Raw genomic sequence first — 19,213 nt, forward strand, 5'->3', positions numbered from 1 at the left:
TTGAGGTACTATATGGCTTTTAAACCTGTACCTCAAAGTATGAGAGCACATCGTCTACAAACAGTGCAGAAATCTGATTAGAGCTAGCAGTCAATTTGTGCTCAGATGCCTGGTTCACTACTTTACCTAAAAACTGAAAAATGTTTTAATTTTCCCCTTCTTAATGTTCAAGGAACAAGATGCCAGAATAAGGGGGCTTCAGTATCCTCTGGTGCTCCAAGGATTCAAACTCAAATTTATAAACCTTAGTTAAGAATATAATAAGGCTTATAAATGCTGTCGCTGCCACCTAGAGGTGCAGGGAAGGCACAGCTCAACCAGCTAGGATCTGGCTAGCCCTATCTCACCCTCTGATGTTAGTCACAAGATGCGTCAAAAAATTTAGGTATATGAAATAATATTCTGAAATAACAGTCATCCGAGTACAAAATGTGTCAAAGCACCTAAACTTAAATAGGTAGGCTTCTTTTAACTTTGGTATTTCCTGTCTTCAATGTGCATTTTCTAAAACACAGAAACATGCAGACCATGCTTTTTAGCTTGTCATTACTGCTTAGATACAAACCACCTCCTACACTGCCATGCTTTATAAGGCCATTGTACATGAAAGGAACATCAAGATGAGCTAGTTGGTTTAACATATATACATATATATATATATATATATATATATATGCATGTATGTATGTATATTTTGGAGGGGGGAAGAACACAAGCAACAGCAAGGTTACTTATTTGAAACAAGTTAAAGGGTCTATGCAAAACATTGTCACCTATAAAATTCTGTGGATATGGGAAAGGAAATGTCAAATTGTTTATAACTCAATCTTAATTTTGTAAATGTCACATTACTTTAGAACTTATAAAGTACCCCAAGAAAACAAAGAATCATGTATATATGACTATCATAAAGTATATTACTTGCAGGTGAAAAAGAAGAAAAGAAGCCACTAATGTCTCCTAAATACAAGAGAACAGGAAACAGCTCAGGCTTGCGCTCTGGAGTCAGATCCTTGAGGTCACATTCCCACTCCATGAGCAGCCAGCTGGACAGCTCAGAAAAGTGACCACAAGTTCCCTTACCTCTCTGAGCCTCAGTCTCCTCAGTTGCAAAGTCCATCAACTCTATAAGGTTGTTGTGAGCATTAAAATTAATGTCTTGTATGTAACAGGTAAATAAATGGGAATTTTTTTGTTCTTTCTTTCTAGATCAACTGTGATGAACAATGGCAAATTATCTTAATACCTTAGCATCTTCCTAATAATTGCCACTGCATGAAAATACAATGTGATCATGGGTCCCTGCTGGGAAAGGTGGGTGTTCGCACTCACTGCTTGTTCATATGTATGGACATACAAGTGAGACTGGTTTCTGCAATCTGCAGCCCATCTCTGTGCACTCTGTTTTCCTGAGTTGAACATAACAGAAAAAACGGCCTGATGTAAACACACTTAGTGGGTCCATGCTAATAATACTCCCTCTACCAAAAGCCTCTTACCTAGCCAATCCTTCTTCATAGAGATAGATGACAAGAGGATCATAGGAAGTTACAAGCACATAGAGGCGCACATCAAACTTGAAATCTAGAGGAAAAAAATGGATTCACAGGGTAAACTAAATTCATTTGTTTTCTGTTATGAATGAACAAGACAATGTAACAAAGAAACATGAAAGAAGGAACAGTCCTCTCCCCGCAAAAGACACACTGCCCACACATCTTGCCTTTGAGGATAAATAATAATTACACATTTCAAAGACATATGTAATATATGTAATAAGAGAGGAAGAGAGAATTTATATATATGTACTCTCTACAGCTGTTATACACATTGTAAAACCTGTACAACACTTTTTTATTATCTCATTTCATCTTCAAAATTTCATTTTCCGGTGGATAAGGAAACAGCCTCATCTCTGGTTATCAAGAATTTCACACTAGCTTAATAAAGGCTTACTAGAGAAGACTATGAAAATGTTTCAAAATTAGCAAGATCTAACCCAATCCAGTCAAGAGCCTAATCATAACTCACCATCTATGAGCAGGGGGTTGTTAATGTAACGGGAGACCAGGATGTTCTCTTCCAGGGAAATCTGGTTTGGCTATTAAGTAAAGAGAAAGAATCAAGGGACAGGAATGCAAAGGAATCCTAACTTACAATAAGGGAGCAAAATTCTTAACCTTTTAGGAATAATGATGCAGAAAACTAAAACTCTAAGAAAAATTTCCCTCTGAGCCACCCATATATTCAATTGACCACATAACATCCCCCTACAATAAACACTGTGGGTATCCAATTACAAAGGGGGTGAAAATTAATTTACACAGTACCTCTCACATAATAAAGAGACCTAAACATCTTTAGTCATTAACTACTTTTACATATCATTTTGTACATGACACTAAATACATTCCAAGAAAATAAAAGCCACTTAAAAAATAAATTAAAACTTGCTTCCTCCCAAATATAAAGTATGATAGAAATTTTTAAATACTGCTATTATTCTTAAATGAAGGTTTCATCAAGTTGCTTAGAGAACTTCCAGATCTTTCTGCAATGGATCCTAGCATTTCCCAAGTGAAAAGGGGTAGATATTTCATTGTTTCACTCCATGGTACTTGTTATGCCGTCGTATGTAAAGACTTAACTAAATCTTTTAAGATTTTTTTCAATAAAAAATGTTGCTGCCACAATAAATAATTATGCGTATTGTTGGATAATACAGAAGGCACCGGGAATACAGTGATGAGGAAAACAGATACAATCCCTGCCCGCACAGAGCCTAAGTCAGTCCCAACTCCCAAGAATTCACTATTTAGGTAGAGGGACAGTAAAATATATAATTTAAAAGAAAACAAAGCAGCCTATCCGCGAGTACAAGATGTGACGTCACAAAGCACTGCAGACCAGTTGGCAGGGTCCGGTCAGGAAAGGCTTGTCCTAGAAAAGTAGGTGAGGAGTGAGCACTGAAAGCTATCGAGCACATGGCAGAAAGGACAGGAGGCAGGTGGAGGAAGACAGCAGCAAGCCCAGTAGAAAGGAAAGCAGGCAGATTCATTGACCTGGGGCTAAAAGACTGAACTGGTAAATAAAGAAGGGTATGATTAGGCCATCAGGAGGGAGACACCCCACTGGCGAAGGGATCTGAACCCCTGGCAAGGGGAGTTTAGACTGAACATGGTGGGAAGCAGGAAATTAGTGTGAATTCTTGATTAAGTAAATAGTAAGATTAAAATATATGGCCTAGAACAAGACTATGTGAGATTAGATTTAGACAGAGAAATCAGCTGGAAGTCACCATAACCCACACAGGACAAAAGGACCCCAAAAGAGAAGTGTCTATAACAGTAACTGTGATGATAATAGCTACAGTAATAGCAACAGAAAAAACTAACATTTGCTGAAAAAAATAAAATTTAATAAATATACTGAACATTTGTTACATGCGAAGTACTGTTTTAACTCTCATTTAATCCTTACCTAACTCCATGAGATAGGTATATCACCATCCAAATATTATAAATGAGGAGGGTCAGAGAGGGTTAGGAATCTGCTCAAAGTCACACATATAATAAATGATAGAACAGCATTTAAGCCTGGGCAGTCTGCATCAGAGGCTTAACTCTTAAGCACTATTCATATCCTTCCCCAAAGTTCTGACCTACAGAAATTGTCCCCCTAATTCAAAAGGTGTTTCTATAAAACTGCATTTGTTATCCCAAACACTACAGTTATCATAAAACAAGGTTAATTTTGTGACCCATAACATTATACACGACCACAATGCGCAATTTCAGAATCAAGATAATGAGATTCTCCTCTCATTTCCCACTGTTACTATCTCAAACTCACAGCACAACTTTCCCACTCCATCTCTATGCATCACATGGGCATGATGACATCAGGACTGATGCATACTCATGGCCTTGATCACCCACACCATTTCCTGACTCCCTTAGAGTTCTCAACTAGTTTCTCACAAGTACTATCTCCCATTTGAGTCAGCTTAGTGTGAAAGAATGGATGCAATCACAGTACAAAGTTGGAGGCTGTGTTTCAAACCTAAAATTAAACAATTACAGTCTCTTCCTACTGAGTAACACCTACAGGCTACCATAGATAAATGACTACCCAGCTTTCCTTTGACCCAGAAAACACTGGTAACGGTCTTCACTCCATGACACACCTAACGTCCTTGCCCATTTCCTCTCTTCCCTTCCTCATCATACACATCTGTCCTTTAAATTATGTATAACATAATCTCTTACATTATTTAGGTAACTTTAATATTTGTTCAATGGTCTGTACCTCTCATTTTCTACCTGTACCTGTATGAAGAATTAAATTGTAAGTTCATAGAAGAAAAGAATCGTTGGGTACAGTTTCTTACCATAGCAAATAATGAAGGCTGTTTGATATCTTTAAGTCTATTTCCTTTACATCAATCCACAATTGACTCAGTTTAAATGATTTCAATTTCAAGCTCAAATTGCCCTCCAAAGGGTGCTAAAGCAAGAGTCTGAATTGTTGGAAAAGTTGGAAACACATCCATTTTTCTAACTGGACTTTAAGATTAAAGTTCATAGTATCTGAAGCACTACTGTAAAGTAGAGTGGCACAATGGTTAAAAGTGTATGCTCTAGAATCAGTGAGACCTGAGTTAAATTCTTTACCACTAAGGAAATAATGAAAAATGGTAACCATCTCATGGGTTCTTATAAAGGCTAAATTAGTTTATATTTGGAAGGCACATATTAAACACTTGAGAAAGAACAGTTATTATTACAGCAAACTCAACAGCATCTATGTGGTGCTATATACTTTGTTCCACAGCTCAGCATTCATCATGGCATGCCACATGCCACTGTATTCGGGGCAGTGCACTGTTAGGATGAGGACATGAAAGAATTAGGAGATAGTCCCTATTCCTCAAAAGGTTTCAAAGAGTGGCAGCACCTGGCACACAGCAGGGACACCCTCCTCAGTATTTGTTGAAAATGAGAAAAAAATAGAGAGCCCATAGATAACAACATATAAACAAAGAAGAACAAGACAACTATATAGAATTATGCTCACAGATATGGGGAGTGAATAGAGTGACCTAAATACTCTTCTGGTACTTCAAAATCTCAGGGAAAATACTGTTTTTACCATGGATAATGTGCAAGACAAGGATGCCTAAATTTGACTCCCATAATCAAATTCATACCTTCATCAGAAGACACCAGATCTTTCCCCTCCTTGATGTGAATATACCAAATTGGGAAAATATGGCATTTAGTCACGGTTACTGAAGGAACTGGAGCAACCACAACTTTGTTCCTTTATGCTCAGATGCGCTATTTCTAAAGAGCACATTATTAAGGGACCACGCTAGTCAATCAGTCTAGATGCTTCCATTATTCTCACACTTCTCTCTTTAGTATTACATAAAAGTGATGCTTTTCCTATCCTTTCTCCTGTTCGTGTAATGGTAAAAGTTGCTATTTGCGAGATATTTTCCAAAAGGTCATGACTGTTACTAGGTATTTTTAATAAGGGCTCTCTTACTCCCAAGGGAAAGACAGGGAAAGATGTTTTCATTTGGCCCCCACACCTAACTCTGCCCACCCCCCCAGTGTACCTCACCCCCTCACATCAGTGCTACTCACAGACCCTCCATCTGAGCTCTCCTCCCCCTGCCCCTCAAACCTAAAAGGAAAGCAGGCGTCAGCCTCGGAAAGAGTTACTTCATCCAGTTGGCTAATGGGTCACATATTCCATGGGAAAGGATCCAGGTATGGAAAAGAGGGGATGGCTAGGCCTTTTGTAAAAGGAGGGAGAGGAGAGAATTAACTACACGGTTTGTAGGTCTGGGTAAAAGGTGATAAAATGCCAGTTTTGGAGTGAAATGGGAATATTTTCCCATTATGCCCACATGCTGCCAGCTCCCCTGGTGCCTGCTGGCATCTTCCCAGGCTTCTGTCTGGCACCTCCACCAAATACCTCAAAGAATCAGAGTCATTCCAAAGCTCCACTGAGGGGAAGGAGGGAGGCAAAGGGTCCTGCCAAGTACTTTGATCTATGCAGGGGGTCTCTAGGGATTCAGCCAGGGAGAGGTGGGAGGGAGAAGGGGGGCCTGCCAAGTGCATTCTCTAAAGACTTGTCACCCCCTTTATGAGACTCGGCATCCAGGGAAGAGTTAGAGCATGGGGTTCTCAGTCCCAATGAGGAAAGTTTAGCTTTTCTTTTCTTTAAGTTGTCGGTTTCAAAACAACAAATCACTATGGCAAAAGAGCATTCCAAAAGAAAAAAGTCCCAGATGAGCTGGGAATAGATCCTATTCTTTTTGACTCATGTCTAAGAAAATAAAAAGCAAACTTGTACCACAGATGACTTTCAATAGCAATTCCATTTGGCAGCTGAAATGCAACCCAAACTAGTGCCGTCTATGAGATTCAAACAACACTGGAGCTGCTGGCATGGAGCTGAAGGAAAAGCTGTTGGACAGGAGCATCCATGCCAAGGTCAGAACACAGACAAGAGAGATCCAAGGCATATGACCAAGGCCTAGTGTCACAAGAGTCCCAGGGCAAAAGGCCTCCAGGGTGACCCAGAGCCAGGTACCAGGACTTGTAGCCTGGGTCTGGGGCTGTAGTAGTTGCTGTATCAGAAGCAGATCCTAGATTTCAGCACAAAAGGTCTGGCCATCAGTGTTTACTGTACAGTTCTTGGTCCAGATTGAACTTAAGGGTGTTTCCAGTATGAAAGACCTTTGAGAAAGTTAGTTTCTGCATGTATAGAACACAGCTCAGACCATGTAAAAAGAGAATTGGGGAATTTAAGGTTGGAGTACTGACCACACACACAACATATCTACCTCCCTCTCTTCCCTTTCAGAGTCCCAGTGTAAGGGCACAGAAGATATTTTTAAAAGAATGAATGACAATAAGGCTAGAAAACAGTTAAAGGAGCCAACAACAGATCAAAAGTGTATGGAAATCCCGAAAGATAGCAAGCAGATGGGATCAGGTTGAGAGAAGGCAGCAGAGGAAGCCTCAGCCCAAAACATCCGAGGTGAGGGTGCACTTCCCAAGGAGGCCTCGGAGAAGTCCCAAGCTGGTAGTGAACAAACCTGAGGGGCAGAAGTGGGCCAAAGAACAAGAACCAGATCCTTAATGCACAAACAGCACTGGGAACAGGGAGGCCAGTGGCCTCCTCCAACACCCCAAGCTTCAGCCTCAGGATAAAACTGAATGATGACACTCTGGGGGAGGACATTTTGTGTGATTGCAAAGATCAGACCAAAGAGTAGAACTTGGGGCCACTCCGCCCCTACAACAGACACAAAGGGGAGGAAAGGCAGCCTTACCCACAAGGGAAATCACCCACATCTTCCTCTATATTCACAATAAGGCCTTTTTGGCAAAGGGCAAGGAAGAGGCACACTCCTCACCCTCATCCACCTAAGGTGCAGCCCAATAGTCAATGTGCTTGTCCTCGTGCAAAACTCACACTCAGTCCAGGGAGAAGCTGTTTAGGGAATCAGTCCTGCACAACAGGAGGGGAAACCCAGGTCAGCTGGCTAGCTGGCCATTTTGGTGTAATCTTTTGTTCATAAACATAACTCAACACCCAAAGTCACGGAAATTGAGAAAACCCATCACCATGAAAAAAAGACAATCCAAAGAAAATTAATGGATCAGAAAAGAACTTTTAAAATCTCAGTGGGGATCCTCAAAAAGACCAGCAGGCAAACTGCAACCATTAAGCAACAATTAAATGTTTGGGAATTCACAAACACAGAGCAAAGTTAAGAAAAAAAGAAACCAAACAACTATATCAGATCACTTACCACTGTTCTAGAGAGTGGGCCTGTGGTTGGGATTTTATTTACTGTGTATATGTACTTGATTTAAAAGCAACTTTTAATGTGGATTTTGCAAAGCATCAAGATATGAATGACTTTTGGAAAAAATTAGAGGATGAGGAGGAAAGGGGAGGAGAGAAGGAAGGAAGGAAGAGCAGCAAGGATGCCGCACCAAATTAATTTCCTTCATGATCTTCTGGGCTCATGGTAAAAACTGAATGTACAGTATAGCTGACAGTTAATGCTTAGCACTGGGAAATCAACATGACAGTGTGCCTCTCTCTGCTGACACCAAAGGATGCCCTCCCCTAAAATTTGATCAAGTCTCTTTTTAGCCATATAGTAACTGCTGGCGTGAGAGGAGTTTACTGCCAGAAAGATGAACAGCAGCCGACTCATATCACCCTCAATTCACACTTCTGAGTGCAGATTTCAGAAGGGAACACCTGCTCCCAGTGGGAAGGAACCAGGTTAGCAGCTGGATAAAAGGGAGCAGCAGAGAAGAAGCAACAAGGAGAGAGATGCCCTCGGCTGCATACTTACATTGCTGATCAGGTAGACGCCCCGCCCCCTAGAAGAGGCCACTGGTTTTACTATCCAAGGTCCCCGGTCCTTTGAATAGGAATCTGCTCAAAATATTGGGAGATAAAAAAATACATATATATATTGGGAGAGAAAAAGGGGGAGAGAGAGACAAAGAGAAAGAAGGGACATGAGTTTATTATCTTAAATTTCAACAATGGTTATTTACTCAGGTACCCAAGAATTTTCCAAATTTCTAAGTGGAGGGCAGTGACTAAAATAACCCGTATTTTTGGAATAGCCTTAAAAATGAAAACGGACACACAGTGGGGTGGAAGAGGGAAGAGGAGGGAGAAGGCAGCAAACTTACATAATGCATTTCTGCCACCATTTCCCCTCTGTCTTGAATGAGAGGATGAAAACAAAATAGGGCAACAATCTGGATGTTTGTCTATTACTGTGTCAACTACTTTATGAATCTTTGAGATCCTCACCTCCCTTAACTCAAGGACCACCAGAGGCTCACACCACAGTGACAAGGTAAATCAAATGCTAGGTCTCCTAAAACAGTTCCTTTCCTTAAGCAATATCTCTTAGCTTATAAGAAAAAAATGCCTTGAATAAAGCCATGCACACGTGAAGAGGGAGGACAATAATTTATAAGTGATTAAAAGGTATGCTTTCCTGTTATTCCTTTGCCAGCTTTGGATCACAGAAAGAGAAACCAGACAGCTGACACTAAGCCTCACAGAGGCTTGCAGATGGCTCTGCCCTCTACTTAAGGAAGGCCAGAGACATGAGAGAGAAGTAGGGACAAGGGACTCTCCCTGTTACAGGAACCAAATTCTTTTCAAGGACTCCCAACAGGAACTTGACTTTGTGCCAAAAACTACTTCACCAGGAGAAAAAGAAGATCTCCTCTACTCTTCCACATCTTCCCCTGCCTTTTCCCTTGATGCAACTTAACAGAATTAGAAAAAGTACTAGGCCACATACAATTTAAAACTCTATGAGCAATTCCACTTCCAGAAATGTATCCTTTAGTTTTACTCACACTTGCGAAATGTATGTACAAGACCATTCAATGCTGCGTTTTAATAGCAAAAGATGTCCATCAATTAAATACATTACATTGCATCTATATGAAGGGCCAGCAAACTTTTTTTGTAAAAAACCAGATCACAAATATTTTAGGCTTTGTAGATCATGCAAATTTCTGTTGCTACTATTTAACTTTGTCCTTGTAGCTTCAAAGCAGCCATAAACAATATATAAACAAAGGTATGGCTGTGTTCCAATAAAACTTTATTTATGGACACTGAATTTCCAATGATTTCAAAATGCACAAATTTTATTCTTCTTTTGATGTTTTCTGGCTGTTACAATGTAGAAACCATTTCTAACTTGTAGGATATACAAAAACAGGCAGAGGACTGGATTTGACTCAAAAGCTGTAGTTTGCAGACACATGATCTATAAAATGGAATATTAAGCAAAGTCACAAAGCAAGAATGTTATTAATGAACAGATAAGCAATAATCTCAAAGACATAATGTTTTGTGAAAAAAAAGAAAATGTATGGCAATGTGTACCACATGCTCCCATCTGTTCACATAAATACATACGAGCTATGTGCCATGTAATGCAGAGAACATCCTGTTGTGTAAAAAAAAAACTATTCACATTGATCACCTCTGAGGAGGAGAACTGAATGACTGAGGATGAGGAGGAGAGAGGCGGCTTTTCACTGATTATTGCTTTGTATTTTTTTGGTGCCATGGGAATATAATACCTTTGAAAAATATAATATAGATGACATTTATAGTTGTACATGACAAATTAAATCTCTAGGAAGTGAAGCCACTGACTAATACATGTATACATACAGAATTCATACATTTTTTCCATTTTTCCATTTTCCTCATATTCTGAGGACACAATGGATTGACTGAACACAGAAAGAGATGTTAATAGTAAAAGAAAACAAAAAATTCCAAAATTTTCTGAACTTCCTTCCTCACACACTTGTAAGTACCTAATCTCTATGTCAATTAGCTTGTTAGGTGAGGAGCAATGCAACAGTGAAGAAAGGTACTCTTTGCCCTCACAGACATCAGCCTAGCAGAAAAGACTGATGTTGTACAAGTGGAGGCTTCTACAGGAATGCCCAAAAAAATCACTCAACTTGTGTGGAGCCAGTACGCTCTACAGTGATCAGGTGATGTAGGACACTCTCCTTTCCAGGAAAGGGAAAATCTAGCTAAATGCAATTTTCCCACCTAACATGTTTAATAAGCCTTACTTCGTGAACTACCTTATTGGAAGTTTCTACTTCTTCTGCTTCTTCACTTTTATCTGTTGTGGAAATTTTAAATATCAAAAACTTGTCTTTCATGCTAGGTTTTCCTCCTTGATTTATTATATCTCAGAACAAGGATTGGGTTTTTCCACAGGTTCTAAAAACATGGGTAGGAAGCAGGAAAAACCAGAGGCAAAGGTCGGGCAAAGAGTCCAGCAGTCTATCAGGATAAAGATGTACCAGTCAGGATCTGTAATTCTTTCTAGTGTCTTCCAGGTCTTACAATGGCAGCATACTTGGTCTAATGGAAAGAAAACACTGAGCCAGAAGTAGAAGGATCTGAGTTCTAATTCTGGTGTTTACACCATGGATAATTTGCTTAAAATACCCAGTCTTATCTTTAAAATAAGAGGTTTAGTCTATTTTGCTAAGATCTCTTATAATTCTAGTATCATGATTCTATAACTTTGCTGATTGCTTTGAAACCTAGCCATTTGCAATTAACTAATGAACATCAAAACATTCCTTAAAATTATTTCTCAGATTCTCCTGTAGCTAAAGATGGCCAAAGGATGCAATTTTGGCCAATTAGAAGTAAGGAGAATCTGCTGGGGTTCTGGGGGAAGTTTTGCTTTGCTGATACTGACACCATCCTATATTCCTTGTTGTTTCCCTCTTCCCCATTAGAAAGTTGTCCACTGTGGGGAAATGGCTGCAGTTGGCAAGAGATTCTGAGTTAGGTTCCTCAGAGTCACAGACCTCCAATTCTACTACACAGTGTAACTACCAACAGAGACACCAGGAGTCTAGAAAGATCTATGCCATTTATTCCAACCCCCCCTCCAAGTCTAATTACTGGGAACAGTTTGGCAGTATCCAAGCTTTCACATCTCGAGTGATTGGTCTCTGGGGTAATTTATCTCTACAGAGATGGATTTAAGGTTTTCTCTTACTTGAACCAAAAGCCATAAATTCATGAGATACGCCTTGGCTGGTCTCTTGCACATCTTTAGGCAGTCCTCATGTCCGTTCCTAGCCCTTTCTGCCCCTCTCAAACACCCAAACCCATCCTTAAGCCCCTCGGTCTTGGCACATGTCCTCATCACCATCCTCACCAAGCAGGCTGGGGATTGATGAACATGAACCCATCTCCTGCTTTCTCACCATCAAAAACTTCATCTGAGTCACCACTTGGCCTTCGTCCTTCTCTCCGTTGGTGGAGAGACGTGCCCACCTCCTTCCTACAGCTGACCCTTCCACCCACGCTCCTGACTGAAAGCTCCACTGCCTCCTCTGGGGCGCGACTCCCTTGCCCGTATCTTCAAGCTCTCTCCCCTCCAACTTCCCTGGGGTGCTGCCGCTTCCTTTCTCTCTCACTTGGTTATTACTCACACCCATGTGCACACTGCAACTTCCAGGATCTCTGTCTCTGGCCAGGACTCAGCACCGCCTTTACAACTGCCTGCAAAACGTCACCACATCACCACATATGGAAGCCTGCAGGCACCTCAAACCCGTATCTGGCCCAAAGTTTAACCCTCCTCATGCCCTTGAACAGCTCTTCCTTTCAGGCCCTTGTGACACTCTCTAGTTAAATACCCGACAATCCCCTAGCTTCTCAGACTCACACCTCGAAGACAGCTTCAGCTCCTGCCTCTCTACTCACAGCCAATTAGTAAATTTTGTTGATTCTACTGTTCTTCCTCCTCCTCCTCTTCCATTCCACTACCCAGTTCAGGGCATCTACGCTTTATCTGGGTTACTGAAACAACCTTCAAAGTCACCACTGTGCTTGTATTCCTTGCTCCCTGCAATTCATTTCATGAAGTTACTTTTCTAAAGGCTAGCCTGTTCCTGTCGCTTTCCTTCTCAAAAATCTCCTATTGCCTACTAAGAAATGGAGGGTCAGGCAAACAAGAGTCATGGAGAAAATGGAATTTTCAAGTTATAATATGCTACGTGGACCCCAAAGGAAGAGCAGAATTTAAAACAGACTTTTCGAAGAAGAATGTCTCTTTGAAAGAGGAACCGGTAGAAATAGATAGGATTCTCCTCTAATATATTACCTTAGCAACAGAGCTAACCTAATGATGCTGGATTTCTCCCAGATGGATTTCAGCTAAGGGGTCAGGAACTCTGGACATCTGGCAAAGAATGACTGGCATCCTGGCCAGACTGAAACCAAGAAGATTCCTCTTCACTATCATGTAGTCCCTGCACTGCTTTTCCACAAGCATGGTTAGGTCCCTGCTACTTGTGCCTGGTGGCAATCAATAAGTGATTTTTCTGGGTCACTGAGGAACACCATTTGCCTGGATCAACTTCCCAGGGGCTCAATGTGGTTGCTGTACCTTTTGGGTGTGAAGTCTGTGCTCTACTGACCTTTTGAATTCATTCTTGTTAAAGAATAGAACATACAAGAGTTTGACTAAAATGCTGGAAAAGGCTCTTCTACTGAAGACAGGTTACACTTGAGGGAGGACACCTAACTCTACCAATCATCTGACTGAGCATCCCCACTGCCCAACCTGCCTCCAAAGGTTGGGGAGAACAGCAGAGAAAGAAACTGCCTAGAGAGCAGACGGGGAATGTGTAGCTTAGATTCTTTTAGACTTTAACAGGGAATCATTCTGGACTTGAATTTCCTGTTAGGAGTTCAACAACAGGAGTTTCAATCTGGAACCCTTTTATGTTGATGACATGTTAGTTGAAGCATTTCTATGCTATCATACTGGCTTAGTCCATAACTTTTTACTTTTATTACATAAGAACACAGCTCAACATAACTTGAAATTGGAAATCATGTCGAACATTTATTAAGTACCTACCTGGCACCATCCCAAGAGCTTTCCATGTGCTAACCTGTCCAAACATTCTAATACTGCAAGGTCAGTACTAGTACTAGTCCTATCCTATAGAAGAGGAAGCTAATGCACAGACAGCTTGAAGCAACTTGGCTAATGTCCCGTAACAAAAATTTTTAACTACAAACTTTCAGCTTTGAGTGCACTATGGCTTCATCTGATTAATATTCTCTTCTCACCCATTTTCAGAGCCTTCCATGGACACAGTGCCAACCAATGGTCCCAGCTGGAGCACAAGTGCTATCAAAGAAATGGCCTTGCCAAGGTGGGAGCAAGAGATCTTGATGAACACCCCTGATGATGAAAGTCCCAGAGGATGAGCACCCCACTGGGTCACCAAGCAGACTGCTAAGTCTAACAGGTTAAAAGAATCAAAAGCTGGGAAATCTAGAGAGAACTTTCTCTTCCTCTCTCCAAGTTTCCTGTACCCATAAGATAGGCATAGTGTCTAGGACTCATTGTGTAGAAAACTATCTGTATGTCTGTCCTCTCTGTGTCTTACCTGATCCTCCTCACAGAAGTGAATTCTCTCATTGGCGATATTAGGAAATTGTTGGCATATGACCCAGTGTCTTTAGCAGTAAAGCATAGTGGTAAAGAGCATGGCTTCTGAAGCCAAACTTCAGAATCCTAATTCCACCATTCTCAAGCTGCATAGTTTATGGTAAGCTTCTTAACCTCTCTGTACCTTAGTCTACCAATCTGTGAAACCAGGAATAATAATAGTACCTACCTCAGAGTAGAGGTGCCGCTTAGAAGAGGGCCCAATAGGAAGGAAATGTTCATCACGTGTTAGCTATTATTATTACTGTTTAAACTCTCACAAACAAAAGACCTGCCTCACACTTCTGTCTCATGCCTCATCAGTACACTAAGCCTACTGACTCAGGCTCTGCCGCCATGGAGAAAAGCTTCCACTGCTTGGATCTGGGGAGCTAAATTTGCTTAATGATCAAAGAAATAAGAAGCCCGTGAAGACTAATGGATGCAGGCCACACGTTCCTATCTAGCTTTGCCAGCGACAGAGCTAACACTGAGACCCCTACCTGGCTCCCACATGTATTTTTCAATTAGCCTGAACTCTAAGGAAAGAGAATATGATTAAACTTTAACACCAAAAGATGCATGATGCTTACAACCCCAAAAACATAAATCCAGGTGACAGGAATAACCCTTACAAAGGCACTAAGGATCAATCAAGAGAAGAGACTCTTTGTATGAGACAGGGGCACATGTATATGACACGAATGTGTCCTTATATAAAGCACACTAACAAGCTTACTAAAAATAAACCTACAGGTACACAATTCAGAATAAAAACAGGTTTAAAGTTATCCCTCAGCTGTTTTACTAAAGAAACACAACTTTTTAAGGAAGTGACAAGTCCTCACTGATTAAGGGGTAAGCCCAGCAGTGAGTCTGCCTCCAGTTCAGTCACTAAAGACTGGGGCGTTCTCAGTCAAGCACTTACTACAGAATTCTGCATACTCAGCTGGCAGCAGGAAGGTCTGAGGGAGGATGTGAAAAGCCTTGAATCCATGTGTATGCTGCATTCGAATGATGTTTTTGTACAGACGGTCCTTCCGGGTTAGTTCATATGACCTAAAAATTGTAAAAGTATTTCCATTTCACTAAACTTTGACTCAGAGGTTTTCCTGTGTTACCACATTCTAAAAAGTTCCTGAAGATAGTACTATATCCCAAATTACTTTGTCAACCCCAGTGGTTATTAATCACTTCCACAAACTGGATTCCTTTGGTCAGATTTATTCATTAAGACATAACTTATGTACAGTAAGAGTTGCCCTTTTTAGTGTGTACTTCTGTGAGTTTAAACACACAGGCAATTATGTAACTACCACCACAATCAAGATATAGGACAGTTCCAATATCATGAAAAGTCACCTTAAGTCCCTTCGTAGGCAACCCTGATAATCACCTCCAGGCCCTGGCAAACATTTGTTTGTTTTCTGGCCCTATAATTATGCCTTTCCAGAAAGTCAAATAAATGGAATCATATGGGACATACCCTTTTAAGACTGGCTTCTTTCACTGAGCATAACACAATTGTGACTTACTCTTATTGTTACATGTATCAGTATTTAACTCCTTTTTTATGTATGGCTCAGTAGTAAATTGTTTGGGTGTACTACAATTTGTCCATTCACCAGCTAGAGGACTTATGAGGGGTTTCTACTTTTTGAAGATTATAAAGTTTCAATAAGCATTTGCATACAGATTTTATATGAATATAACTTTTTGTGTGAACATCTGTTTTCATCTCTCTAGGAATGGGATCACTGGGCTTAGTAAAATCACTTAGTAAAAGTTGTCTACTGCTGCAGATAAATAATAAATTACTCCAAAACATCACAGCTTAAAATAATAAACATTTTCTATCTCACATAGATTCTATGGGTCAGGAATGTGCAAGTGACAGGGCTTGGTAGTTGTCTTGGGGTCTCTCATGAGGTCATAGGCAAGATGTTGAGTAGAGCTGTAGTCATCAGACTTGACTGGGGTGGGAAGACCCACTTTCCAGGTGGCTCTCACATATGGGGCTGATTGTTGGCAGGAAGCCTCAGTTTCTCCTCATGCGCATAAGTGATCCAAGAGAGAAAGAGAACAAAGAAGCTGCAATGTCTTCTATGACCTAGTCTCAGAAATGACAGTCATTTCTGCCACATTCTATTCTGGAAGTAAGTCACTAAGTCCAGCCCACACCCATGAACACAGAGATTAAGCATAACCTTTTGGAGACAACGTTGAGGAATTTGTAGGCACATTTTAAAACCCCCATATAAGTATATTTTGAACTTTGTAAGAAACTGCCAACTTGTTATGCAAAGTGCCTATACCATTTTGCATATCCCATCACCAAAGTTTTAGTGTACCGTGTCCTGACTAGCACTTTTTTGTTTTGTTTTTGGCCATTATAATAGATATGTAGTAATACCTCATGTGGTTTTAATTTCCTTCCTTTGATAACTATTGAACTTTTCATGTCATCTTTTCATGTCTTCTTTGGTGAAGTATCTGTTCAAATATTTGGCCCAGTTGAAAAAAGGGTTGTTTATTATTGAGTTTTGAGAGTTTATTATATATTCTGGATACAAATTCTTTATCAGATATGAGTTTTGGAAATGTTTTGTTCCAGTCTGTCACTTATCTTTTCATTTTATTAGCAGTGTCTTTCAAAGAGAAGACATTTTACATTTTGATGAAGTCCACTTTATCAGTTTTTTTCTTACAGATTGTGCATTTATACAGCTAAGAAATCTTTAAGTCTGATTATTTTTGCCAAATGGGTTTTTAAAAATTGATTTACAAGTATAAAAGCTAATCTAAAACAACCAAAGAAGAATATGTTCTAAGTTTGACTTTTGATAAACATTTTCAAACTTTCAGGGTCTGGAAACCAAATCATCAAATAAATTCTAGCCTCATAAATAGTCTATAACTATTCACTACTACAAATCATTACAGAATATTTTAGGAATACTATGTGTTTTATTTTGAATCACAGTTCTTTCACAGTACAAAATAGTCTGGATTACCCAAAGAAAGGAAGAACACTTGTACTCCAAGTAACAAGTTCCAAACCCAAGGCATCCTGGGATTGTTTTATGCAACAGGTATCCAGAGGATGTCATCTGCTGAGAAACATGGTCTGACAAAAAATTGCTGAGTTAATTCCAAATGGAGATGCAGACTGATTAAGATACTAAAATACAAGAAATTCTGAGAAATTTGTTTTTAGAAAAAAGGTTAGCATATTTGAAAAGAGGACTATCCATGAAAATAAAACATGTGACTATCTTATCCATATTTATAGGCCTAATGCCCTAGCACTAATTGCTCAAACTCCCAAATAACTACATGGAGCTTGTAGCATTGCTAGTAATAAAGGTACCAAGGGTCTGAGAGGCTTCTCTTGCATAGGGCCCAAGACAGACCTTAATTTTAGACCACAATGATCCTATTGGTGAAGTCCCAGGTCACTAAATTAAGAAACCCACTGAAAACTAAACTCTGTCATTGAAGATGGATATGCAAGAGGTAAAATTTTAATGAAAAGCAAGGAAATGATCACCTTAAAACGAGGGCAGTAATTGTTACCTATCAGGGAGTACATTCTGGAGTACTACAAAAAGGCATTTCAGTTAGCCTCAACTGGACTCACGAGTCTGTGCTTTGTTCCACTATTTAAAAATCATCTCAGAATCTTTGCTGTGACCATTAAAAACTTATCCCATCTGTTCTTCAGTTCAAATTTTTTACTACGATTTCTCAAATTCAAAGGTTGCTTTGCCAAATCTAGGTATCACAAACACTTCTTTTACCCACTGTCCTCTTCAGAACTCTAAAACACAGGTCCTTAGATTTTAGTGTACATTTAAGAATTCCCAGAAATTTTCTTAAAAATGTTCCTGGGCCCAATCTCTCAAAATTCTGGGATTAAGTCTAGAATTCTGCATTTGAAAGGAATACCCCCCAGTGATTTTGGTACAGATGATCCAGAGGCCACATTGTAACACTGAGTTAGTCTAGAAAAGTAATTTCTGAACTTCCTAGATAAAAATCACTTCATTGCTTTTTACTTATATATAGTTTTTTAGGTATATATTTACCTAGAAAGATTAAGCATTTAGAAGGTGCTTTTTAAATATACACCTTCCGTGGACATGGTGATTCCATGACATTGCAATGGGGCCTGTGAATGTGTATTTTTGAAAAGTATCCCCAGTGATGTTGATCATTAAGGAATTAGAAAAACTGAGCCAGAGAGTAAGAAAAGGAATGAATTCTCCTGTGGATGCCCAATATTGGTGGTCTCTAAACTTTTTGGCTTGATATTCCCTATATAAATTTTGGGAAACCGCATATTCTTTTAGTTGGCATCTAAGATTTTTCATCATAAAGTTAAATTGTTCCCAAGGATCCAGCACATGGCAAATACCATTTTAAAATAAAACTGTAACACTATCTTTTAAAATTATATTCAGGGAAACTAACTAACTTCAACAGCTACTATACATTTAAAAAATATTATTAAAGAAAAAGATCTTTTGTCAGCAAATTCTTCACTTTTTTAAATACACTTTTTACCAAAGGTAACATATATATATAAAAGGACACAAATCACAAATGAAGATCAGAATAAATTTTTGTCACCTGTGTGACTACCACTCAGATTCAGTGGAGAACATTGCCAACACCCCCAAAACCTCCCTCATACTCCCACCTAGACATTGTCCCCCAATCAACCTTGTTTTTTTTACTTCTTCCATTCCATTTTCCCCAAAGGACAGCTTAACCTAACAGAACATATTTAATGATCTTAAGTCTTTTACATTATATCTTACCTTCTCCTCAACAAAAATATGCATATGAATTAATATGTAATATTTTTAAATTTCCTGTGGTCAAAAGGTTTTAACTATTTAAACTGAACTGATTATCACTGCAAAAATTAGTTCATCAAAACACTATAAATATTAACAAATTTTGATAAAAATGTATGTTATATCAGTGTTAATTTCTCCATTTTGGTAATTATTCTACAGTTAGAACTGATGTTAACATCAAGAGAACTCAGTAAAGGCTATGCAGCAACTCTCTATATTATTTTTGCAACTTTTCTATAAGCCTAAAATTACTTAAAAATAAAAAGTTAAC

General features: G+C 39.4%; 1 protein-coding gene across 18 annotated transcripts in view; it reads right to left on the bottom strand.

Annotated features, from left to right (window-relative positions):
• Positions 1–19,213, bottom strand: part of TTLL5 (tubulin tyrosine ligase like 5) — a 414,761-nt gene that overhangs the window by 375,455 nt on the left and 20,093 nt on the right. For 15 of the 18 annotated variants that reach the window (XM_073242102.1, XM_073242099.1, XM_073242106.1 and 12 more), the window contains 4 exons: positions 15,006–15,136; positions 8,393–8,475; positions 2,032–2,101; positions 1,500–1,584 (listed from right to left, as the gene is read on the bottom strand). In XM_073242102.1, the coding sequence (XP_073098203.1) occupies positions 1,500–1,584; positions 2,032–2,101; positions 8,393–8,475; positions 15,006–15,136 (369 nt within the window). The remainder of the gene's footprint in view (positions 1–1,499; positions 1,585–2,031; positions 2,102–8,392; positions 8,476–15,005; positions 15,137–19,213) is intronic. The other 3 variants (XM_073242107.1, XM_073242108.1, XM_037023471.2) reach the window with 2 other exon arrangements.

Source organism: Manis javanica, chromosome 8 (genome assembly GCF_040802235.1).
Source record: "Manis javanica isolate MJ-LG chromosome 8, MJ_LKY, whole genome shotgun sequence".
Classification (NCBI taxonomy): Eukaryota; Metazoa; Chordata; class Mammalia; order Pholidota; family Manidae; genus Manis; species Manis javanica.